The sequence below is a fragment of the Lepisosteus oculatus genome, chromosome 7 (genome assembly GCF_040954835.1).
Source record: "Lepisosteus oculatus isolate fLepOcu1 chromosome 7, fLepOcu1.hap2, whole genome shotgun sequence".
Lineage (NCBI taxonomy): Eukaryota > Metazoa > Chordata > Actinopteri > Semionotiformes > Lepisosteidae > Lepisosteus > Lepisosteus oculatus.
The window spans coordinates 14,800,551-14,827,370 of NC_090702.1; the positions used below are offsets into that span (position 1 = coordinate 14,800,551).

A 26,820-nucleotide genomic window follows, 5' to 3' on the forward strand; every position below is an offset into this window, starting at 1 on the left:
CATTAATTTTTAATAAATTAAATAGTCTTCGAGTGTCTCAAAAATAACTGTAAATTGTTGCTCTCAATTATACTGAAGGTTTTTTTCTTCTCCATACCTTATTTTATGCACAAATATTAATCTGAAATTCACTCTGTATCCTCTGGATACTTAACCTCCTATGTAGAGTCTGACTAGTACCTAAAATTTTTCACACCACAAATGAAAAATGAAGTAAACGTGTATGATACACGAACGACTTACCATTGAAACTGATGTTCAGCAAGTAATCTCTGTATAGTTTCTTTCCATCCAATGGCTTCATGGCGTCACACAGCTGGGTAGTGTTGGAGCACAAGGTGCGCTGCATTTTGTGTAAGGCGTGAGCCATAGCGAATACTGCATTCACCACAAACATAATTTTGGATTCCGGTTCAAAATTAGAATTGTCTATTGCCAGGTGTTTGTCACAAACCTTCTGTTTAGCATTTCCATTCTGCAGCAGGCACTGAAACTTCTGCTCCCAGAAATCCTTGAACCATGGGTTACGTCTGTTGTTGATGGGATTGAGATACTGAAAATATCTGTTAAACTCCTTCACAGGATGAGCTGCAAGTTCTAATGTTATTGCTCCATTTGCTATGTTCTCATTCCCCTTCACCACACTTTCTTGTGCCCCCCACCCGTCGCTGGCAATCCATGTGTAAGATGCATTGAGTCTGTTGGCAGAAGCCAGGAGTTCCCTTGTATCATCGCTGCGCATGAAGAGCACAACCACTTTTGCGTTGGGCTTCTGAAGCAGTTGACGAATTATGGCATCGTAAGACTTCTTGACATTTGATCTGCCCACTTTCTCAGATGTGGCAATACATATGTTACGCAACCTGGCTTCTTGTTCAAACGCTTCAATGCCTGTCTCTCCATAGTCTCCTTCAGATGCCACTGTGGAGACGTACGTCCAGTTGAAGTATCTCAGAATCTCGGCCATGGCCTTGGCCTGGTAAAAGTCAGGTGGGACTGTCCTTGCGAAATAGTCATACCTGGATTTATCACTCAGTTTTGCACTAGTAGAAGCATAGCTTATTTGAGGAATCTGAAACAATCTCAGTAAATTTGCAACCTGGGGGAAGGAACAAAGAATTAATAATTAGAAATGTTATCTGAAATGTCTTTCAATTGATTGCTTTTTTAACATGTAATTCATACAACACCCAACCAATTAATGTGTGTTGTGCTTAGTTATGCAGAGAAATATACTGTAGCATTGTTTCTCATTAATCTGTGGAGCTCCACCCATTTTACTGTATGTAGCTGAGGGGATGATGTGAGTATAGTGATGCCAGTGATATATTGGTGCAAAGTGAGAAATGCTGAAGAGAAAGGATTAATGACCTGTATTTTTACAAGGTCAAGAAGCTTTTCCAGTGACATCAGTTGGGTGTTGTCTTCTTTTCAAGACAGTGTTTCAGAACTTGAGTGCACACAGTGCACAGGATTTATTTTCAAAGGTGAGACATATTTTGAAACCATTCCATATAACTAACAATTAGTATAAATTGTGTTAATCTTTCTGATTTTTTTTGCTTCACTAAATACCTATATAACCTCCAAGCTTCATCAATGATAGTCCTAGGTTAATTTATGAATAACATAAATTATTATATAAGGAATTGTACAATCCTCAATATGTTTATAGGTAAAAACATGCACTCCATTTTGCAATTTGTAGAAATAAACACTGGTGTGACATGGATGCTGAGTGTTTAATACCGAATAAATGGTTCTATTTGCTAGGTCTCGGTCTCTTAGTTGGCAATAATATATCTCAGTTTTAAGGAGTAAATAATAAACTATAAAATTACATTTAAAAAGTCTGATACAAAGCAGACGATCAAAATAAAGCTGCCTTCAGCAGAGAGAAAAAACAAACATTAGCAAACAAAACAACTAAAACAATGACTAATTGTTTGCATTGTCATGCTAAATAACAATACTTATCTAACTAGAGTATCTAGTGAGGTCAGATTCTGTCTGGATTTCTTCCAGAAATTAAAGTGATATCTTGAATGGTAAAGAGATTAAGGATTCCATTGCAGATAGGGAAAGCAATCTTTTGTGTCACACAAAGAACAGAGTGAGAGGGTTTTATGCTAAAATATGCAAATACCTTAAATTCTGACACAAATAGCTGATAGAAAATAGCACCAGCACAATACAAAAATTCCTAGTCCAGTTGGGAGGATGGGCAGGAGATGTGGGTTGCAGGGTGCATTTTGAATGGAGGCTGCCAAGAGAATACTCAAAGCCACAGACCTATTAAATAATGTACCAGTTACTTTGTAGTTTAGAAACTAAAGGTTTCAGCTCATCTTAGTCAGGTCAGGTACTGAATGTGAATACAAGACATGTCTTCTTTCAGCACAGTTCATCTGTAGAAATAACAGCAATAATAATAACAGTATTGGTAATGCTACTGCTAACAATAATAATAACACAGATTAAAAGGATATTTTTGGAGGTAATGCCATTTCTGTATTTATGCACTAATTTAAAAGGCATTTTTTGTTACTCTTGCTTAATTTTCACACATTATTGTGTGGCATGCCACTACAGAATTACATTGAAGCTGCTACCCTTAATGCATTATTGCTTAGCTGAACTGTGCTGAAGCAAATTCACTACATTTATGCTGTGTAATATGCTGTACAATATGCAGTGAAAGCACTTAATACAGTTACCAGTTTGAATTGTTTTGATTCGTATCTGAAGACTTAATAGCTATAAAAACATGCAAAGATTTGGTTTGTATATACTGAAGTGCAACTTCCATGTAGATTTTTAGTTTATTATGCTGAAATGTGTGGCATACTTGTTATAAAATAATCTCCAAAATGTAGCAGTGCTTTATTGTATAACTTTATCTAAATGTACTAATTGATTAAACCAAATAAGTTTCAGGAAGATATACATGGAAATGTAAAACATTAAAACACTGCTCCAGTATTTATAATACTCATAATTTGTCTTTTTACAAACTTCAAAACCTTACCTGTATAGAAACACTACTGTAGGACCCTCCAATCACACCTGCTATCACTAAAGGGCTGTTGTCTTGGATAGCATAAGACCCATCAGGACAGATAAACTCCGTTTCATCTACTTTTGTCAGGGATGCCCTGACAAATTCCAAGGACTGTTCTAAAGCGTAGGTATCTCTGGAACATGTATCCAGGATGTGCACACCAAGCAAAACTCCAGGTAGTAAAGATTCATCTCTGTTGATGGAATCAATTGCAAACAGCATGGCTTCCAAACGCTGGATTCCTCTCTCTTCATTTATTCTTCCACATTCGTCCATTCCCATACCTTTTTCATGGATGGGAAAAAGACCTCCCAAAACAAGATCTCCATCTATCTTGATTTCTTTTCTAACAAAGTTTGAGTCACTTAGTGAAAGCAGGCTTCCTCTTGAGAACAGGATCAGGAAAAGAGCCTGGAGCTTGGATATCATTTTTGTAGAGGATTGTGTTACAAACTGTAAGACGCATCAGAGGTAGGACAGCTTCTTTTTGCGGTCCATGGGAAAGTCACAGAGTATTCAGACTGAAAAATCATGGAGAAGAAGAACTTGCAAGATTCAGAAAAAGTCCTAGGAAAAGTAGCAAATACAAATCACATTCAGATATTTATCAAGAATTAATAAACATAAACCCAACATTAAAAATAACAAAATATACAGTTATAAGGTTAACCAGAAACATGATAAAACAGCCTGTGTTTTCACCTTCTCCATTCTTAGGCATTAAAATTTTACTAGTAAAAGAATGTCCCTCTGCATAAAATGCAAAGAAAATCGATTGCATAAGAATTTACCCTTTTTGCTATGGCAAACCTTAATTAGTTCCAGATTACAAATTACTTTGACAAGTCACATCATTTGCTGAATGGCTTCAGTCTGAGTGCAATAATAGTGTCCAGCATGATATCAGAATAAAAACACCTGACTCTCTAAGGACCTTCCTTCGGATAGTGAATTAAAAGCAATGATTATAATATTAAGACCAAGGAGCTTTCAAAACAACTCAGGGATAAATCATGAAGAAACAAAACGTGTTTTGTACGAGACACTCACAAATAAGGCCATCCCTCCAAAATGATCAGCCAGACAAGGAGGAAACTGCTGAAAGATGCCACTGTGAGGCCAACGATGATGTAGAAAAAGATACAGGCTCAATGGCAAAAGATTATGTTCATGAGTCAGCAATCTCAGTCACATAACAAACTGAGTGGAAAGTGGAAACCATCTCAAATTCTGCATTTTAATTTTGCACTTAAGTGTGAACGTGTGAAGAAGATTTTGTGGTAATACAAGACAAAATTGGAATATTTTGTTTTAAATGCAATGTATTAACTCCAGTGTAAATCCAACACAGCACACATTAGTTGACACAATGATCCTTACTGTAAAGTACAGTAGCATTAATAAATGGAATGTGATGAATTCTTTTGCACTGTATGCAAAATACATGTATGCAAAATTGAAGGAATGGACTCAAAAGGTTTAACGTTTGAAACAAAACTGCCTTCATAGTACTAACCTGTTTTGTTCCAGTGTATTTATTTTGTGCTCAATTAATAAATATGACAGGAAACATTACAGTATATGTGGATAGTCACTAATGGAGATCTACAAAAAGATGTTCTTTAAATTAAATGTATGAGTAATTTACATACAAGGGAAATAAAGTGTTCCTTATTTTTAAATTATTTTATTTATAGACATTAAAGTGATAGGACAAGCACTGAATTGAAAGAATAGTATTTTGTAGAATACACTAGCCATGTATGATTCAGACCAGATTCAGATTAATGCCTTTTTTGTGTTGATCTAGAAACTTGGCAAAGCCTTCTTAATCTCATTTCTTTTCACAGATTCTCTGGTTGATGGTGCATTTTCATGTCCTGTGAAACACAACTAGGCTTCATTGCGTTGGCAACAGCACAAAGTCACATTGGCTGCCCAAGGAATTATTCTTCCCTGGGATGACTCTGAACCAAAACTGATGCTATCTTTTCAGGCTGCAGAACACACGGCCTTTTCTAACACAACATGCTTTTAAAGAGGACCTGCTGTTATCGCTAGCTGCAGAAAGGATTTCACGTTAGGAGTCGAAAGCAGTGAAGCAAACAGAAATGGCAGTCAGGAACAATTGCTGACTGACTCAAAAAGAGAATATGTTAAAAGGCTTTTAGAATTTTGCACTGGTTTTCTTTGTGTAGTTTGGATGGTTCTATGCTGAACATATGTCTGCGCTATAAAAAACAGTCCAGCTAAAAAACAATGGCACTGCACACATCTTGAGATGCACTGTTAAATCATGCATGCATGTTCAACCAGCCAATACATTTTTTATGTACCTGTGACATGACATTGTAACACTATTGAGAGAAAAATCCTCCCACGCCATACTTTTCCCTGCCTCTCCAAAATCACAGCATGGAGGCTATGAATGGGGGACTGCTGAAAGCAGCAGCTAATCATGGAATAATGTCACATGTATGAAAGCTACCAGCTTCTTTGGAAAATAAAATGAAATGACTAAATAACCTTGGGGGTCAGTGGAATACAGGGGCTACATTCATTAATAAAGGTATGGGAAGCACAAACTACTTGGAAGGAATATATAAAGAGGAACACTTGCTGCAGTAGAAAATCACATTTTTTACAGCGAGGAAGTTCCATCCTTGTCACTGTTCTTTAAAAGTCCACAAACCATAAAAATGAAAAAAAAAAAAAAGACGTGAAAAAGTCTTAAAAATACATTCGAAACAAAGCTGACTTCAATTACATGAATGTGTAAAACACAATTGACGAGTATGGTCACCTTTAGTACAGTAGTTGAGTATCTTGAATATCAAATATGCTAATATTTGGGACCTACAGGCAAACATTTCAAGTTGAACATTAAGTCAGTTCCACAGCAGTACAAACAGCATGACTATAAGCCACTTTCTAAACAGCTATAATTGTGTTATCACTGTATGTACAAGTACCTGTACTCCATTTACTGAATGAATTCCACTCTTGTCTTGTATCATCTGGCATTCTTAAAGTTCCCTTAATTCAACTTGTTATACATTTTCTCACCTTTCTACCTGATCTGCTGTGCGGTTGGGTTACTGGTGCATGCAATGGCTCACCTAGGAGGTTGGTAGACAAAGTGTGTCACCATCTACATGCAAATTGCTTTAAGATTCTCTAGGATAGAAATTGTTATAAATGCACACTTTTTATTAAGAAATGCACATAATTAAAATCATTACAAAGTAATCTCTAGATTAGGAAGGAAACAAATGTGTAAAATGCCACAGCATCTGAAAACAAACAACCACGATGTTATAACAGATTGTCACTTAGCAGATCCATGTGTTCAAAGCAAATTATAGAGTCTAAGGTTGATCTGCATGTTAGCAAAGGCTGCTGCAGTCACTTACAATAGAACCTGCATTTTGCAATACACATGCAATAAGCAGAACAAAAGAGGGCTATGTATGGTTCAGGGTAATATACATGGAATCAAAGGCAGCGTCCTGATATAAAAGGGAAACCTCATGCTAACAAGCCCTTTTCCTTAACCACTGGGACTGCCTGCTTTCCTAGACCACTGTCACATTGACAATGCTTTCTGTTTTGCTGGGCAGCAATGATATTGAGGATCTCAAGGAATAAAATTGTCTTATTACACTTAAAATAATCTGTTTCCCGTTCTTGAAATGTCCTCATTCATTTTATTTTCAACCATTTACAGTATGACCTATAAACATGGACGCCTACACTCCATTCTTTACACCTCAGATGCACATTCTGTGAAGGTGCTAAAATGTTCGAAAGCTTTTGCAGAGTGTATTTTAAAAAAATCCAAAAGGCTAAAAATACCAATGAGTGGAAATTAGATTGCAATTAATTTTTTTCAAATAATTTCTATGTGCTGTATTATGGTCTTTCAGAAAAAATGATTTTTGAAAGTCTTCTGAAAGTGACACTGAGCATTTCACAAAATTAGTTCACAATGCATTATTTTAATTTGAATATGATGCAAATAATAACTACATTATATTTAATGTAAATGTGCCCAGTACATATATAATGTTTTTCTAAATTATACATGTCTCGTTTAAGCTTATTTTTTCTGTGTTTTTGTAAATAAAATGTTGTTTCATTTGCATTTTGAACCTAATTATCAATCTATAAACTTTTAGAAGCAGAACAATTCAAAGTGTATTTTTACACAAGCTTCACACAGTGAGTAATGGTCTCTAGCTCCTGCTTCTAACTCATCTTGTGTGAGAGGCGAAGGCTGTTGTTTCATTAGTGTATTGCCTGAGGTTTACTTGGAAACCTCTGATAAAAGGACGATCAACTGCAAAGTCTGTGCATTCTTTTGCTTGTGTGCTAATTTGTCAACAGAGTCAACGGATTACAAGTGTGATTATTTTTACAGTGGTTTGCCTCTTTAGAATAAAGAATGAACGGGAGTAAACTCTCTTCTACAAAAAAATAACTGCAGTTCTTCCAGAGATATACTGTATTTATCTTAACAATCTTGTGATTTTATTATCTTATTTTGAATTTGCTGTGTCAGTCTTTTTCCTCTCCATATTTTGGTGCAATATTTTTAATGATTTATAACTGTTAATGTGTTCCTCTGCAGCATCACCTTCTCATACTGTCTAAACTATAAGGCATGTTTGATATCACCACACCATCACCTTATACACAAAAAGTTGCTTGTTTTTTTCAGCATCTAAAGTGTATTTACTGTACATGCCAGGTGCACAAAAAAGGAGGGGTGACAAAGGTTTATTTAAAATAGAGCAACAACATTTAACTTTACACATTCCACTGAACTAATACAGTATAATTTGTATTTGTAATTTACATAAAAAATATATAACATACAATTACTGTTATTAAATGTTTCGGAATCAAATATTACATCTTTGAGACAAGAAGAAGACTGGCTGGCTGTATCAAAGAACATCTTAGAGTTATGAGGATCAAAGATCTTCCCAATAGTTCGCCATTTCATCTTGTCAGGTTATGGTTACATTGACCTTTCTGTCTGCATCCTTCCACAGGGATTTAAAGACTCCTTCTCTCGAAGCCAAAATTAACTACAGCAGCTTCACACCTCACACCCCAGTGATCAACTAATTTATTTCTAAATATCTCTGTTTATTTATGAATTTATGCTTCCTTGGAATTCATGTCCTGAATTTCCAATCTGTATGGGCCCCTTTTCTTCCACTATCTTCCATCTATCTACTCTCACCTCGTCTTTTGTTCTCCTTATCCTCATATTTCTGCTTGCACTCACTCCCTGACGCACCTGAAGAAAGCTGAAACTTATTGTCTTTTTTCATTTTACTTTTCAGCTTGGAATGAACCTCTGCTTGTACCATGTTTTCTCTTTACTTCATGTCAATTTCTATAAGTAGCCACATTTTTTTTAAATAAAAAAGAAAATATTGAAGATTTTTAAGGTTTACTGCATATGTATTTTAGATTTGCATTGGCAGAGAGTACTATTCCTGGGAATACACGTGGCATTCAATCATAACCCTAAACAAGGCATACCGTTTTCTTATTCTGTGGACATTTTAACCTATACTCCAAAATCAGACATACTGCAAATCTTATGGGGGTGAAATGTCCGTATTTTGACACTTATTGACACTTTGTGAGGGAAAACACACCCAATACTAATACTGAGATGAATGTTTCTAAAAGTCAAAGTGAAAAAAAAGAGCTCATGATACATTTAGACGGATATTTGTAATCAGCATATCTCAAATCTCAAATCATAATTTTAAATATATTCAAGTTCCTAAAACTGTACTATATTCTACATGTATATATTCAGTTTAATGCTAAAGTATTAACATATTCATAATCTTCTAAATATGAACTTCTAGTACTTAAAACTATGTAAGATATAAGAAGAAGTAGAAGTCTATTTCATGAAGAAAAGTGAAAGAAACATTTTGGCTGTGTAGCCATCTCCATGTAAATTATTCTTCAGTGCAGAATTAACCACCACTTATTGCTATGCATTTCACATGCTAACTCGCCACTTATACTATGTAAAATAGAGGCCTTTCTCAAACACAATTTACAGAAAATCACATAATTTCAAATGATAACTTGGATTTAGCAAGGACACATTTTACATAATCATATCCATTTTATAGTTGATAAAGCTCGACTCGCTAGCAAAATATTTTTATTATTGTGGAACCTACAAGACTGAAGTTAATATGATGACACATTTTTATGATGTTATAAGATAAATCAGGTATTTCTAAAATGTATGTAAAATAGCCATTGGTGAAACTATGGAAAATTGCAGCCCTTGGACTAAACAGCCCATTTGCACAAGATTATATTGCGAACACCAAACGTTTTCTACTTATTTGGGGCTATTTATCCATTAGAAAAGATTTGGATTTCTGTGTGTGTTAGTTCTGTGAACATGAGTGTGTACAAATGTGTGGAATAGTCAGGGGCAGTCTTTTCTCCTTACCCCCAGTGTTCCTAGGGGGAACTGCTGTAATACCGTGTTAGGGAGTTTACAGTGGGAGTAAACTGTGTTAGGGAGTTTACAGTGGGAGTGGGAGATTGTTGCAAATTATTGCAGGTGGATCTGCAAAACTAGTTCTGAGCTTTTTGCAAAGAGTTTCAAGAAAATAATTCCTCTACTTAATTCTTTTCAATTTACTGCATGCAAACACAATACTAAAATATATACAATGCTAAAATAAATCATTTCAAATTTGAACTTAGTTGTTTTATAAAATGACATAAGTAATGCTATCATTCATAAAACCTATTAGAAAATAGTCCCATACTATACTAAGAATCAAAGGAAACCTCTCTTAAATCATCAGATTTACAAAATTAAGGAACAAAACACATCTTTTTTGTTGTGGGTGCACTGCAACATTAATTATTCTGAGCAGAGCTCTGTAGAAACCAGGCTGTCCTGGCCACACCATTGAAACTGCTCCTCTCCATTTAACATGGAGAGATGTTGTGACTTGTGGTCTTCCAGATTGTCTATCATGGTCAGATTACAATGTTTGTCTGGGCTCGAAATTGCTGGTGTTGAACACCCCAGACTTAGTCTTACCTCATGCCAATTGCATGAAGACACTGTACTCTTAATAAATAGGGCATATTGTTTCCTTTTGTCTTTCTTAAATGTAAACATTTAACATTCAACAGGTTAGATCAGTTCATCACCCATGCCTAATGAATTATGTTACTAATGAGGTGATTTAGTCACTGGAGTTTATTGCAATGATAAATGATCAATTAATCAATGCAGTTTTAGTAGGAATTCGATCCTGTATAGAGAACTATTTTCTAACTTGGCAGAAAAACTGCAGCTTTTTTCAGCACAGCTCAGCTACGTTTTGAGCTATTTCTAGGCAATGGTACAGACTAACTTATATTCATTCTTCTCTTTATTATTACCTGATAATACAGGCGACAACTCCTGTTTCCAACAAGCACCTCAGGCCACATCATTCTAACGGGAGTTACATTTTTATAATAAGGCTTCAGGTACAAAAGTAATCTACCATGACATTAACAATTAAGAACTTCCAGGGCCAGTCGGCATCTAATTTAATTCACGTTCTTTATCTTAACATATGCCAACATTCTGAATAAGATTCATTGCCTCTTCTGTGCAAGATGATAAGGGACATGTTTTTTTATGGAAGACTAAACCTCATTAAGCTGTGTTGACTGTTTTGATTAGAGCATCATTTTCTATTTTTGTTTCATAGCTATGTACATTCTTCATGCATGCCACAGAAATCCAACTTTGTTGGAAATATTGTAAAAATATTTAAAATGTGACTTAATTACTTTGTAATGTTACATATAACCATATTTTGAAATAAATAATGTAAGGACATTTTCTTAAAATGTATAAATAAATGTAAATAAACACCAGCCCAACACAGTATAGCAGCCATATCACCCTGCAACTTACAACAGGCAACCCACTGAAGCTAAGCAGGTGTGAGCCTGGTCAGTACCTGGATGTGTGACCTCCTGGTGAAAACTAAGGTTGCTGCTCGAAGAGGTGTTAGTGGGGCCAGCAGGGGGTGCTCACTCTGCGGTCCATGTGGGTCCTAATGCCCCAGTATTGTGACATGCACGATACTGTAAAGAGGCACCGTCCTTCGGATGAGACGTAAAACCGAGGTCCTGACTCTCTGTAGTCATTAAAAATCCCAGGGTGTTTCTCGTAAAGAGTAGGGGTGTAACCCCGACGTCATGGCCAAATTTCCCATTGTCCCTTACCAATCATGACCTCCTAATAATCCCCATCTATAAATTGGCTTCATTACTCTGCTCTCCTCCCCACTAATAGCTGATGTGTGGTAGCAAAAGCAACAAAGGAATACACAGTACTTAAATATAACTGTTTATACACTGCAAGTGTCATTGGGCCAAATAATATATTTTGCTCAGACAGAAAGATTCAAGAGCAAACATGGGTTAGATGCAATGTGTAACATCTAGATGCACCTGTCTTTGTTGTGAGATGTACTGCATGTGGTTACATACAAATCACTACTCAGACAAAAACTTGTTTTTAAAAATGGGGTGTGAAATGTTTTTCTCACACTTAAAAGACAAGAGGCAACATGAAAAATGGTTAGGTTTTAAGCACATAGTTAACTACAACAACAGCACTGAAGGTTCACACTGTTCCAGGAAAAAATATTATAGCAATCAATATGTTTCCAGGTCTGAAATGACCAAGCAGCTTCCCTCATGTTACTGTACAGAACATAGAAACCATTTCATCGTCAAATCATTTGTTTTACATTGGTTTCATCCTCGTGTAGGTGGAATACAGGAGAAAAGCTGCCCATGAGCAAGAGAATGGCAGTATCTGTGTAGGTTGTGATAAGCAGCAGACTTTTAAAATATCATACCTTCTGATTTCTGCAAAAGTATTATATCTGGACACATATCTGGTGCTTACATACATTACAAGACATTCTACCATCTTAGCTGTAATAACCCCAAAAGTTTAAATGAAAAGTGGTTGTAGTACAATCTGTTTCTACCATACAAGCATGATCCTTTACCCATACTTGCCTTTTAAGGCTTCAAAGGACACACAGATCTCTATGGAGAGTGCCTAAGAATGAAAAGCTCTGGATATGAAGTCATTATACATACAATTCTGAAGACTCATCTACTCATAGTACAACTAGGACTCAGTCAAATGAGAGAGAGGCTGTCTAAATTGCATCCTTCATTTAGAAAGTAATTATGTAGAGAATATGATGATAGAGTACTAATTCCTGTTTCTTTTCATTTATCTTCCAGTACAAATTGTTATTGTTCCATATTTATTTGGCTAACCCTTTCATTTAAAACTACATATACTGTATACTTCTGGGTATGTTTTTTAATTAAAAAAAAATCCTCAAGTTAAAATTTTACTGAAACATTTTGGATGAAAATACTTGCTGAGGCGTTACAACCACAACACCTCACATGATATTTGAACTCACAACCTTTCAGTATTGAGTCTAGAAACTCGAGTTATTATGCTTTTGCCCTTACAGTAAGGTAATATAATATATTAAGGTACTATTACAGCAAATTCACAATCCAGGATTTCATTAAATCCTTAAAATATTTAAGAAGGCATTTCAGATATTTACTGAAAAAAATAGGGATTTATATGTAGAGTACATACTGTACATCCTATATCCACCCATTTATTTTCTAACCTCTTTATCCTATACAGGAATGTGGGGGAGTTGGAGCTTATGAGTTGGAGTTGGAGCAATGGGCATGAGACAGGATATACTGTATCTTGGACAGGATGCCGGTCCATCGCAGGGCACATATAGACACACAAACAGTCACACCAGGGCCTATCAACTTACTGAACCCAGGGCAGCAGTGCTAACCACTCTGTGACACCCTTCAAATATATCCTATATGATTTTCCTTAATGTGGTATATTGTCTGTTCAAACTTGAGCAATTAATTTCTTGGATAAAACCATCTTTTGTCACTTCCATAAAAACAATATACAGTTTTAACATACCTATATTTGAAACACTGTAATATTTCTTAGTAAAGACATTAAACCCTTATTTTATCTCACACTAGTAAAAATATATATTTATTTTTTATGCATCTATTAAAACATTTAATAAATATGTTAAATATTATTTATTAAAAACATAAAAAATGTAAATTAATTTCATGCAAGGTTCATTGTGGCAGACCAGGTCAGTAAAGACTGCAGCTACAGTTGAGCTGTCACTGGAGGCTGATATACTGTAGGACTCTACTATAAACAGCATAAGTGATGATTATTTCATTGATTAGATTATTGGTAAAGGGTTTAAACTGCGCATTCTCACATGGATGGGATTGCGTTTGGTATATAAAGGGAGTCATGGGGGTGATGGTTAGGTTTTATAATTGTAGGATGGGAGTGTGTGCTTGAATTGTACTTGAGTCCCTGTGAGCTTTTTAATCTGTAATCTTATGTGGGTTAAGGTATGTCACATCACAAGGCATGACTTTTCTCTCCACTTGTAATAAATGTAATCATGCAAATTATTGAAATGAGATTATTTTGGAGATAAATATTTTCTCTTTCCAGTTTTCTATCAAATATACAATATTAGTTTAATTGCTACAAACCTAAGAGTGCTAGCTATTACACTACTATCTTGGCATTTTCCCAAAAAAACCTTGCAGAATTGAGTAGATCAGCTGATCCTGGTCTTAGTACAGTACTGAGGATTAAGTTGTTTTACCAAGAGGAAACTGCAGGAGGCTCTCATTCATAATATTTGATTTGGACCTCTAAACAGGTGGACCAACATTAATATATAATAATTACTTTGTTGTGTACATATAGTTGAATGTTCATGATAATTTAATATTTGTTTTTAATGTAAAAGCATGTAGGCTAATAACATTTTCAACAGAATTATTATTGGACCTCAACCAATAGATAACCAATAGCTGAACAAACATACACAAGTGACATTCAGATGTGAGTGAAAGACACTAAAGTGTCACATACCTTTGACTTCTAAGTATTTGCTTCAATAATAGTTCACTTCCTCAACTGAATATTTCTGTCAATTTACAAAACTCTATTCCATACTATAGGCTCTGCTTGGACTTTACTAGACATTATGTTAATGGTACCTTCTTTCATGATTAGAACATGAGACGTAAGTCAATTGTACTATGGTGGAATGCATTTTTAGTTGAATATTACAATACATTTCCCAGAGATTAATGTAAAAATCACTAAATACTGTAATAATTTTATTTCATTGGTATGCTGCTGCAACATTAAGAACATTCTCTTGTGATCCAGTATTCTGCTTAGTATGGTACTGAATTGCTTAGTCTATAGTGAGAGTTTTACTAATTTAATACTGTACTTTAATGTCCTTAGATGACAGGAGCTGTTACTTCATGTCTGTTGCAATTGAGAAAAAAAATAGTACAATGCTGGGGACTAATTTCAGCAGCCTACTTTATTGCAATTTGTATTTACTGTACCTACTGTACTGGTTTAGTTCACAGCTGAGTACTAATCAGCTAACTAACACAGCTAGATCTACTGTATGAGACAATTACATGCAAACTCCACATTCTGACAGGTGAGATAAATACATTATGGCTAAAATGATGGAAATCTCTTTAATTTGCGCTGTAAATCTGACCTGTTTTTTTCAATTCCCATGCTACTTAAAACATTTTATGTTTTTAAACCAATGTTTTATGCATGATAATTACAAAATTTATTTTTAAAAATAACATTTCAATTAATAGTTGAATAACGTACAAATTAAATCATATAATGAACTGGAAGGCCAGAGATGTTTTATAACAATTATGGATTGAATTTATAGAAAACACTATTGTAATGTGAGAAATGATCCCAGTTACCAAATATCCAAATAAAAAAAAACGAGAATGCACTCAAAATTATATTTCCGTCACCAACTAATTGTGAAGAAAAAGTGACCCTTAAAGAATAATCTCACTAAAGAATATTTTATTATTCAAAACGCACATGGCTTTGATTTTCAACTCTATACCAATCTTCCTTTGGGATATCAAATATTCATCTTTGTTACTAAATAGCTAATAAGGATTAAAATGATTAATTCTCATAAGTAACAAATCCTAAAATAAAACTAATTAAATAAAACTCGCTGTGATAGTTTTTTAGCATTCAGAGAAATTAATCAGTTTTACAATAAAAAATATTTACTTTTTAAATGTTTTAAGTGAAAAAAGGATTAATTCCTTGCTTTTATACTTAACTTATTAATTTTACTATATAAACTGTTCATATTTTACTATAAACTGTTGAAAATAAGTGTAAAATGATAAAATATATACAATTGTCATCTATAATAATCCCAACATTTGGTATTTCATTTATTCATTTAAGGTATAACACCATTTTTCATACGCAGGTGTGAACATTATTATTATTCAGGTGATTTGCAATAAAAAGTACAGAGTGAAATTATTCCATGATTGCTTGAAATTTAGTGATTATTTTACTGGAATATAAAACTGAAGGTGGATATCTGATATTGTAGGCCATCAAGATTATTGTTTTCTGTGGGAAATTGTTATTGTATATTTCAATACAAGAAAACTAAGATTTTGAAAAATATGATACAATGCAGTTTGTCTGAAATGCTGTGCCAGCACTTCCAAAACATAAAAAAATATGTTTTCTCCAGTACCTTCTGTACTTGTAATCTTGACACAGTCCTGCTGAGGGAGCAGTCAACCAAAGTTTGAGAACTGCACAAGCTGATAACTCTCTACATTGGAGATGCTGAAAATGTGCTTCTCCAATTGCCAGATGCAATTGCACCACTGAACCATATCTATCAGCAATTCAAGCAGCCTTTTTAAAAAAAGGCTTCCCAAAAGAAGATAAAAGACAAAATATGGACTATTTATTTTAAATACTCCTGGGAACACTCACTCAGTCCAAACATATTCTCCAGTGTATATGTTTTTTTTTTTTAATTTAGACACTAAAAGAGACACTTGTCTCTTTAATTTGTATTTTGATTTCCAGATGTTGCTTCAAATGTGTTTTCTTATTAAGCAGTTTTCCTTTTTTTGCATTTCAGCAGTCCCCTTTCCAACCTCATTTAAAAACCTGGAGGTGGAAAAAAATATCATGCTTTGGAAGAGATTCCCAATTAAAGCATGTTTACTTTCACCTTAATCAGAACAAATCTGAAAACTACTGAATTGATTATTACCTGTATTGACTTACGTATAAAGAGTATGCATGGAGACAATGAGTTGTAGAAACGTCAGATTAGTAATTATTATGCCACACACAATCGGTGGCCTTATATTTCACCATTTACTATATAACAGGTTGAGTGAGAGAGTCATTGCAAGTGCTGCTGGCCTGTCAAACAAATGTGTGCATAACATTGTCACGCAATTTAATGGCAGTAGCATTACAGCTGCCATGAATCACCCAGGATACCTGTCAAGGATTACACCATGCAGACACTGATAAGACAAGCCCAAAAAGACCCTCTTTAGAGCTTGTCAAATGTTGCAGATGCAGCAAGCAGAAGCAAAGATAAAATTTATTGGATCCTACACATGCGTGGCTACTAAAGGCATGTAGGTAGAAGAATGGATTTGTTGACTACAGCACATTTCATAGGCTGCTACAATGAGTCAGTATCCTGTGGAGTCCTGGTGGACTGCAGTCTTCATTGATAGATCCTGATTTCAGCCTTTCATCTCAAGCAGGCATGTATGGGTGTGAAGAAAGATAGGCAATGAATTCCACCCCTCCTGTTTGCAGAGAACAGAGAAACATGGAGCTGCCGGTGTCACAGTGTAGGCTGCTATCAGACACAGCTGAAAAACAGATCTGGTTTTCATTTGTGGTTACTTAAATGACATTGGTTGCATCACAGTTTCACAAAGCAACCTCCTACCACTGTTCTGTTGAGGTGTATAACAGGCTCTTCAGTTTACCACACAGTGAAAATTGCAACATCAACATGGAAGTGGACCAAGGCATTAAACCTAAAATAGGTTACACAGAACCCTGATTTGAACCCCACAGAACACAAATGGGAGATTCTAGAGAGGTCCGTCAATGGCAATAAGATGGTTTCTTTCAAGAAACACATGGACAACATACTCTATTCAGATCATCCAACCACCAGTTTTCTAACTTCCTTATCAAATACAAGGTCATGACGGACCCAGAGCCCATCCTGGCGAGCAAAGGGCACAAGGCAGGATACACCCTGAACGTGATGCCAGTCCACTGCAATGCACACCCAGACACAAATGTGCACCCACTCACACTAGGGCCATTGTTTTCCAGAAGAGAAGGGGAGAATAATACGAACCCCAAATATACAAACATACAAATAACACACCAGGAGTTGAACCCAGGGCCCCAGTGTTGCACCATACTCAGATCAATTAGATATTAGATATTAAATACCAAATGAGCCGGATGTCCACTACCTTCGTATATTTCAGAACCTGGAACAAGGTGTTAGAACCTAATTAATATCTTACTGAAATGTAATTAAGAATCATCCAATGCATATATTATTAAAGCTACAATTAAATACAGATGTAAAGACTGCAAATCTTTTTCTGTTTTCACTAAGATAAAAAATGTACTGCTAGGGTTGTATTCTACATTGTATTCCTCAAGAAAAGTGTGAAACCTTCTTTTTGTTGATAATGTATTGTTTACAAAAAAATCTATAATAAAAATAGCAACACAGTATGTAAAACTAGGTAGTACACTACACGCTGTATGGTAATTGAAGTAATATCAGTCTAGTAGTATTTATAATTAGTATTTATGACAATGGATGATATTTTAATAAATTCTTGGTGCAATTTGTTAAATCTTGACAAAGAAGTGCATGTTTTTTTCAGTACAATTTAATTTGACACTGTCTTTTGATGATTTGGTTGAGACTTTAAAAAAATATTTTTTCTACAGCACACATCTCAGTTTTGTACAGGCCATTGTCACTCTGAATGGCATGAAGGAACTCAGGACAAACAACATGTCTTCTGCGAATGCGCATCAAGATCGTTTTCTACAGCAGAGGTTCTGTGCTATTAAAAAGATTCACATGGTTCAGATTTATATCGCCATGTTCTCACTGTGTCTGGTCAACTTTCTTTTTCTAATTACAGCAAAGAAAGAACAGAGTATACATACATTAGTGCATGCAGTATATGTAAATATGCGAGTGAAATAGAAGAAGAAATATTTTGTTCTTCAAATTAACAGTGACTGTACGAACATCACATCAGCAAGTTCTCTGATAGGCTCCTGAATTTTTTATGTGTGGTGTTAAAATCATCTTCATTATAATTGTTTAATATCAAATTGGGATATGAATGTTGCATGCCATATAATTTTGAGGGACAACTGAACTGGATAAAGAGGAAATGTGTTACAAAACATTACTGCAAAGCTACTTTAAAAATGAGCATTGGAAGTACATTACAAAGGCATCTATAAATATTAGACTTAACAGTTTTGGGTATGCTGGATGTTGACTGAGATAAAATTACAGGATTAAGTTAATGGGTTACAGAATTAAATTCATTAAAGCTAAACCATTTTTCAGCCAATATATCCAGTATGTTTATATACACATTCTTTAAGAAACATTGCAAACCCTTTTCAGAATATGTATTCTGAAACTTTGATTTCAGAATCACAAAATTGCATAATGCTGTTTATATAATCTTAAAATGTTCAGGTGACATTTTATTGTCTTTTATTTTCTGCCATTGATAATCTGAATGAATCAGAACTGTTCTCCAAAATGTTTTTGCTCTTAGTGTTATTTGTAATAGTGTGCATCCTATTTTCCACATGAGAAGAAGGAAGGATGAAAAGCTAGGCTAGATCAGAAGTCCCAGGACAAATTCAAGATTCTGAAGTTAAAAACGGAGAAGCATGAAGAGACCATTTAGATATTTATAGACCACTTCTATGACTTTAATGGCCACTCATCTGTAAATAGTGCATAGAAGAACACAAATGCTCTTATTTTGTATTTTAGAATTTTCACTATGATTGCTGCAGCTTCATGTTTTATAGAGAGCATTTAAGCGATAGATTTCATCTGTCAAATATAAAATTTTGAGGCTCATTTTCAAACTTAATTAAAAGGGCAGTTAACTGGGCATCATCTACAGTATATAAAAAATCAAAGATACACCTGTTAACAGCTGTGAAATTGTAATTGCACTGCAGTTTAAGCAGAAGAATAATAAGAACTTATTTTTGTACTAAAAATGCTTCCTGATAATCCTATATAAACCTACAGAAGAAATGTATGAGTGAAGGTATCAAAAAATGCTTTCTGATTTAATGATATGACAGTTAAAAGGTGTTCCCAATTAGGGTTTGTAAGCAAAACACTAAATACTCTCAGGGGAGCTGTCTGGGTACTCTCAAAGATGCTAAACAGGAAAACTGATTACCTTGGCACCTCTTAACTGGATAATAGCGGTAAAAGAGAAATGAAGCAAGTTACCAAGTGAGCATTACATTAATTCTGTTAAGACTGCAGCTGCTTTCTAAATAAGTAATAAAACATTCACTGCTTTCAAAACACAAATAAGCACCAAACAAATGATATCCCCCCCACACACAGACACATTTTGATTTCTATACTGATCAATTGTATTTCTAGCCATCCCTTATTAAAATGACATTTATTTCTGTTTAGGGCTTAAGAAACCCAGATCTTATCCAAGAACCTTAGAGTCAAGGTGATTTTACACCCTAGATAGATGGCATGCCAGTCATCAAATTTGTTCAAGCTTTTTTAATGCTACATAAGGTTTTATCCCACAGTAAAGAGATAGTAGGAATATACAGTATTGCTCACTTCACAGTGGGATATGTGCAATAAGTACCTTATGGTATTGAGGTTTTTCAGTGTATTTTGTTTGTTACAAATAATTCTTCAAGTCAACAAAACTGCTCACAAAGCTGCCCACTGTCCTCTTTTTGCCTAAATGCTCAACTGAATCAAAGAAAAATCAATTGATAAATTCATATTAGCAAGACCAAAAGGAAAATAAATATGTTTACCTGTTTACAAATACATACTGTACTGTACATACACACTAAAGGAAATGTGTGTTTCCCATGGTGCCAAATGTCATTATTGAAATGATCCATATCAAAAGTATGGAAGCACTATGAAAAGGGAGGTTGGGGAAGAACATTGTTACTTTTTCTTTACTACTATTCCTCTATTCAAAACTATATATGAATACTTGATATCAGTACCTACAGTATAAAAGGAAGGCAGATTTGTCCACAGCCTTTGTCACCCTTATGAAACATCCTCATCAATGTCTCTAATATATTTTTGAAGAGGAGACAACTGTTCAAGGTTTAAAGATCTTAGATAATCTAGGGATTATTATTATATACTGTATAGGAACAAATAATAGGTTTATTCCATGCTGAAAAAAAGAAGAAAGAAAACACGTTTCGGCCGTGAAGCCTTCTTCAGGTGTGAGGTTCCTTCTCTTCTTCCCTCACACCTGAAGAAGGCTCCTCGGCCGAAACGTTGTGTTTTCTTTCTTCTTTTTTTCAGCATGGAATAAACCTATTACTTGTTCCTTTGCAGCCTACGCATGCTGACGCAGCTACCCACCTGAATTATTATATATAGACAACAATGTGAGCTCACAACACACAAAATATGTGCTCTGTATATTTTCAGCACTGTGCAGGTACTGACACTTGGGAATTACCAGAAAAGCAATCCACGCTGTGCCCTGCAAGAATGCACTCAGTACTAATACTCTGCACAGCAGTCATTAACTGCTTGATAATTTATTAAGTGCCTCAACTTCCAGATTTGTACGCTTGTTTGTATACTGCCTATTCAATGTTTAGTCAGAAAATAAGGATTAAAACATTATAATAGCCATGTTTAAAGGTAAACAATATGTATATTGCATCTACTTATGCCTTCATGCTTTCATTTCTAATTCAGATGTAATGCAATTATATGACGAATGTGAACAGATCTGAAATGTTTAACATCAATTTACTTACAATTAACAATTTATTTTGTATGCCTTTACAATATAGTATTTTTTAATATTATTTGATGTGGACATAGTACTGAAAAAGGATTCTGATAGAAAACTCTTATATCTCATATTTTGTTTTTGAGGTTCAGGATCATTCAATAAATAAAAAAAAAACATTTGTTGACACAGCAAACACACCTTATCACCTTATCAACATCACAAAAGCAATACTAAATAGAATAACTATTACTCATATTAAAAACAAGATGTAATGTTCATACTGTATGTATCCAATAAAACAGCTACTGCACATTACACTGTAATACATGTACCACATATGAAACACTATGATGTTTTATATTTAACATTTAAATAATAATATTATAAGAACTATGTAATTTCTAATTTTCTTTAAAGACATCTTGAGACCAATTACATTGTCTTCCCATAATCAGAGCTAATAATCAGTATTAATAATGCACGTTTCCAGTGTATCTTTCCACACTCATTTGCTTCAAGGCAGAATGAGAACTAAGATTAAAATTCATCTGAGTGCCATGTTCTGTTTGGTTTATCCTTGTAGAGTTGAATGACTTTGAATCAACACTAAGACTTGCTGAAGATTTTCAATTCAAATATTCAAATTCCTAAAAGGTTACACCAAAGGGATTACTTCATGTTCAGCATTGAAACAACACAGATGTACAAGTGGAAATTAAGTGGAGACGTATTTAAGACAACAAATGCAAGATACTTCAAGACAGAATCACGGATACTGTATATAAAAGACACTGCCCTGCCAAGTCGTTGATGCAGATACTCTTGAAACCTTTAATACTTATCTTCATTACGGCTCAGAAAAACTTCATGTACAGTACTGTATGATAGTCCTGGGAGATATTTTTTACTATCATTTCTAGCTAGTATCTTTGTACTTGTAGTAAAGTACATAGTACCATACAATTTCATGAGCGTTCCTACTCTGATGTAATGTACAGTAGCACGAAGTATCAAACAATTTGTTTAGAATTACATTTTGAAATTATGCTAAGATCAAGGATATAAAACATTAATACTGATCACCCATCACAGAGAGTAAATCTGGAAGGTGTAACCCCATCCCCCTTGTGAGAATTAGGTTAAGATGAGACTAAAAAGATTTTGGAATTAATTTGTTTCCATTAACCAAACAAGACAAGATTTGAACGTACGTCATATAAAGGTAAAGATTGATTATGTTTATAAAGTATATAGAAGACAATGGCTTTCAGAAGAAATATTACATATGGAAAAAAGTTAAAACCATAATAAAAAAAAGACGTTATTGAACAATATTTAAGTACGTTTATACTGTATCTGTGAAATATTTTGTCCTACATACAAGTTTTGAAGGATTTCTAAGATTATGTCAAAGTGAATACTATTTCTGAAACTCCTGACAGGTACTTTCTTATTGTTGATTCATGAAAAATCAGAAGCAAAGTAAAGACATTCTGCAGATGTTGCCCAATACCAAAGAGCTTGATGTAGTTTTTAAGAATTATTTTCCTACTGACAGTTCTTTCAAACTTTTAATTTAGGGACACAATATTTTGAAAATCAAACAATGTTTAAAAAGAACACCTTGAAACAAAAATACCTTTTATCATCTTATTTTTTAAAGGTAATTTTACCCTACTAACAAAACTGACAATAAAATGACATTTTAATTTGAGCTCTTCTCTTATCGTCTGTTACTGATGTAATGGAATTAGTTGTTAAGTGGACTAGGTGCTACAGTACCTGTTACTGATAATGTGTCTTTTAACATTATGAGTCATTAAAATTATTATGAGAATTCAGTTCGAAATGAAAGATATAAAAAAGGTACAAAAAATAAAGGTATTATCTTAAAAAGAAAAATCTCAAAGAAATGAATAAAACTTATTCCACTGAACTAGAAATGATTCTAATGCACTTCTTTCCAGCATGTAGTCCTCTGAGTAAAGTACAGATCTGTAAGTGCAACGGCAACATCTTTGTCAGTGTTTCTTACCAAGGTCCATTAAATACAACATTCTCTGCATGAATAAAACAGATAACACCAGTGATCATCAAAAATGACCAATTCTACCTATACTGTATTTTGAAAGCTTGATTTGAATCATTTTCACTTAATCATCTTAATTTTAGCATCCATTCTATTTCCAAGTCCGATTTGCATGATAAATGTTCAAGGGAATTCTATCCCTTAAATCAATAGATGATCTGTTAAATAAACATAACACACTGTGTATTTAGATGCAGTGTTACTAAATATTGCTGTCAGCACATAAGAAATTATGAATTCATAACTACATGACTAAAAAGGCCAAGAGTATACTTGATCAAAACCCATCTGAATAGACAGTCATGCACCTGAACCTTAGATTGAACTTACTAACCTCCATTTGCAAATATAATTTAGCAACAGCTTTGATAAATTATACAGGGGATGTGTTTGGCTTCCAGAATGAGGACTTTGGGTGGAGAAGTGTTTGTTAATGTAATTGGATTTCATTTATTGTATTACACGTGCATGCCTCAAAACCATCAAATCATGGGTGTGTGTTTCCATTTAAACATCTGTTTGAATACTGAATAAAGTTAATTCTGCATCATTAAGTGCTTTCTGCTAGGGAGTAATACAGGTAGGTACTAAAATATATTTTAGATTATACATATTTTTAGGAAATAAACTGCTTATTTATTAGTTTGAAGTACTGTACAGTATGTATTGGTTGGTTTATTTGTAAAAAAAAATTACCGTTCTTACAACGTATTACCTTATCTTTGTATTCAATTGCAGAGAATAAAGATTCCTGTGAAATACTACTTTTTTATTTTTTGTTCTGTTCTTAGATTTACCATTACGCTTACCTGGTTCTCAAGTGCTTGCCTTTGTTTGTTTCTTCTATTCCTATTTCTTTGTTCTTCAAGTCAAAGGTCTGATCAATCCAAAAACAGTAAAAATTCCAATTCTTTGTTGTTGTCTTCCCTAGGATGTAGAAAATCACAGTGTAGAAAATCACCATCCTGTAATACGATACAGCAATTACTGCATAGTACTGCACTTACAGTATACTGTATGTACTGTATACTGTGACATATTAGCCCAATTCAGATTTAGAATTTGAAAGTGATATCTTACTGATATATATATATAATGAAGAATAATCATACATTCTAGAATCCGTACCTGGTCTAGAATCAGGTACACCATGATCTACATGGAAATTAGAATTACAGCTGGACACCTGGAGGCAATCACTTTGTTGTCAGAAAAAAAAAAAGGCGTTTATTGAACATGCTGAATGGACACAAAATAAGAATGACACCCTACCAATTGTCTCTGCGGTGATACCGTAACAATGCTTACTTTTCATACGTTAATCGCAATATTTGGCTACAATTCAATAGAAAGTACTGTACCTATGAATATTTAAAACGTAGCCTTCTAGTTCTTTTGTGAAAACACATTTTCCCTACGTACATAAATAATCCATTCAAACTGTTTATGGACACACCGCAAAAAACATTCTCCTTTTTCATAATTTGTTTATAATAAGCAGAATGAAAATATACAGAACCAATAAAAACTGTGAAAGTACAATACCTTATTCTTCGCAATTGTAACATTTAATTGAACTCCTGGCTAACAAATAGAACCTTGTGAATAAAGTTTTAAATTTGCTCGTTGATTTATAATTAGCAAACTTTTAAGCACAGACGCGTAAACACCTAATTTAGAAGACAATTAATTGGAAACTCTGATTCGTTTTATGCACTGTCCTACGCTGAAAAATTGTGTTCAGTTGTTTTTGTTAATAAACTACATTCTAAATATAGAATAAAAACACTGAAATACTTGGGCTTGTTTCCTTGCAATCGGCTAGGTTAAAAAAATACGTTTTTTTTCTTAGTCTTTTAACATTTTAGCTTTAAATCATACATGAAATTTACATAAATATACATTGACAGAATTGCTTTGTCGAAAGTACTTCCCCTGTAATACTTTAAGTATGCTATATGAAATGAGTATATGTATATCATTTTAATGTTAACATTAAAGATTTTCAGGATGGTAATTAATTTGGGAAGCTCAAGTTATTGTTATCCCACGACTAACATTCAGGTTGTCCAAAGTGCAATAGTCATAGGTCATAGACCTCTAAGGAACTGAATGACAAGTGAATAAAGCTTTGGTGGTCTCAGCGTGGGAAGAAGATTGTAAAACATCCCAGGAAACACCGAAACAACAAACGCATTATGGTAGTCAAGAGAAAAGACTTATACGGACTTTGCCATCGCATTATAATCAAGTAATTCACGTTTTGTAATGTTTGAATAAAAAATGAGTAGCTAATATGTGATTGGCAGTAGAAATACTTTAAGAATCACAATACACAACCTTATTCCTGCGAAACCATCCCTGTCCCTTAAAGATTATATAACATGCGAGATAAGTTCCCACCTTTACGAACGATAACGGTATTGCCAATTTCGTTATTTTGGGAGAAATACTGTAAAGAATAACTGTACATTTTAGCAGTTCGCTCTGTCAGGGTTTTCTAATCATGTAACTGTAAACGTGTTTCATTCCCTTCTTCGTTGTTTAGCCCTGGGGAAATAATGTACAGTACATCGTACAATTCTCTGTTCATCTTTTTTCTTCTGCTTCTACCACTTTCTTCAAGAAATGGCATTCATTCATCTAAACTTTTCATTCGGCACTTGCATCAGTTGAGCGAGGTTAACGCAGCTTTTTATTTATTCCACGTGCTTTTATAAAGATTCTTAATTAGTTTAGAAATAACTATTCCACGTTAGGATGATTCGATGCAAATACCAAACTTGGTTCACATTCTCTCATCTTCTAAGCCTGCGCACATAACATTTTCTTATCTGCACAACTCTTCTGTATTCTAACCCTTCATTTTTCTCATGCAATACAGTTTCTTCTTTTAACATAGTTCAGTTTCATTATTTGTCGTAACTTGCCTTTGCTTCTTCTTTTTATCCACAAGCCTGATTTGTTCCTCCTGTCAGTTCTTTTATTCTGGGTACTGGGTACCACCGATTTGCTTAGTTAGGCAGTCCCTTCCAGATCCTTTTCGAGTGGCAGCGTATTTAAGTCAGAGCTCTGCTAGCCTTCGCGAAAGCTTTCGTGGAGGGAGTGGAAGGAGAAAAACACCCAGATCTGAATAGGCTACTGCTCCTTTCCAAAGGATGCTTCTGTCTCCTAGCAACAGCAATCAATCTTGCTGGATATCTATTTTTTCATTGGATAAGGAGAAAAGTTGCTCTTTCTCCTCCCACAATCAAATAGGGGGCAAATACGTTTCACAGAAGTCTGCCAGAGCTTACTATTAACAAGTAAAGCAAAGACGCTTCTCATTCGCTCCAGTTGAAGTGGATGCTGAAGAAAAACAAATATTCAGAGCCACTCACGCACACAAGATTTCAAAGCTGTTTGACTTAAATTATTAAGCATTGCAAAGACATAAAGTAAGCCATCAAAACTTTTATGTTGTTATATGAAACTGAAATTGTAAATATTACACTCTTGTTAATGAAAATAAGTACCATGAATACAAATTGAGATGGATGCTCTCTAGAGTATTACT

At 34.3% G+C, this 26,820-nt stretch overlaps 1 protein-coding gene across 4 annotated transcripts in view; it reads right to left on the bottom strand.

Annotated features, from left to right (window-relative positions):
- Nucleotides 1–26,820, bottom strand: part of grm3 (glutamate receptor, metabotropic 3) — a 74,655-nt gene that overhangs the window by 46,556 nt on the left and 1,279 nt on the right. Inside the window, exons 1-4 of one of the 4 annotated variants that reach the window (XM_069192219.1) lie at nucleotides 26,195–26,420; nucleotides 24,074–24,191; nucleotides 3,029–3,628; nucleotides 244–1,099 (exon numbers count right to left, since the gene is read on the bottom strand). In XM_069192219.1, coding sequence (XP_069048320.1) covers nucleotides 244–1,099; nucleotides 3,029–3,490 — 1,318 coding nt within the window. In that variant the 5' untranslated portion in view covers nucleotides 3,491–3,628; nucleotides 24,074–24,191; nucleotides 26,195–26,420. Of the gene's footprint in view, nucleotides 1–243; nucleotides 1,100–3,028; nucleotides 3,629–24,073; nucleotides 24,230–26,194; nucleotides 26,421–26,820 lie in introns of those variants that run through there. The other 3 variants (XM_069192218.1, XM_069192220.1, XM_015353203.2) reach the window with 3 other exon arrangements.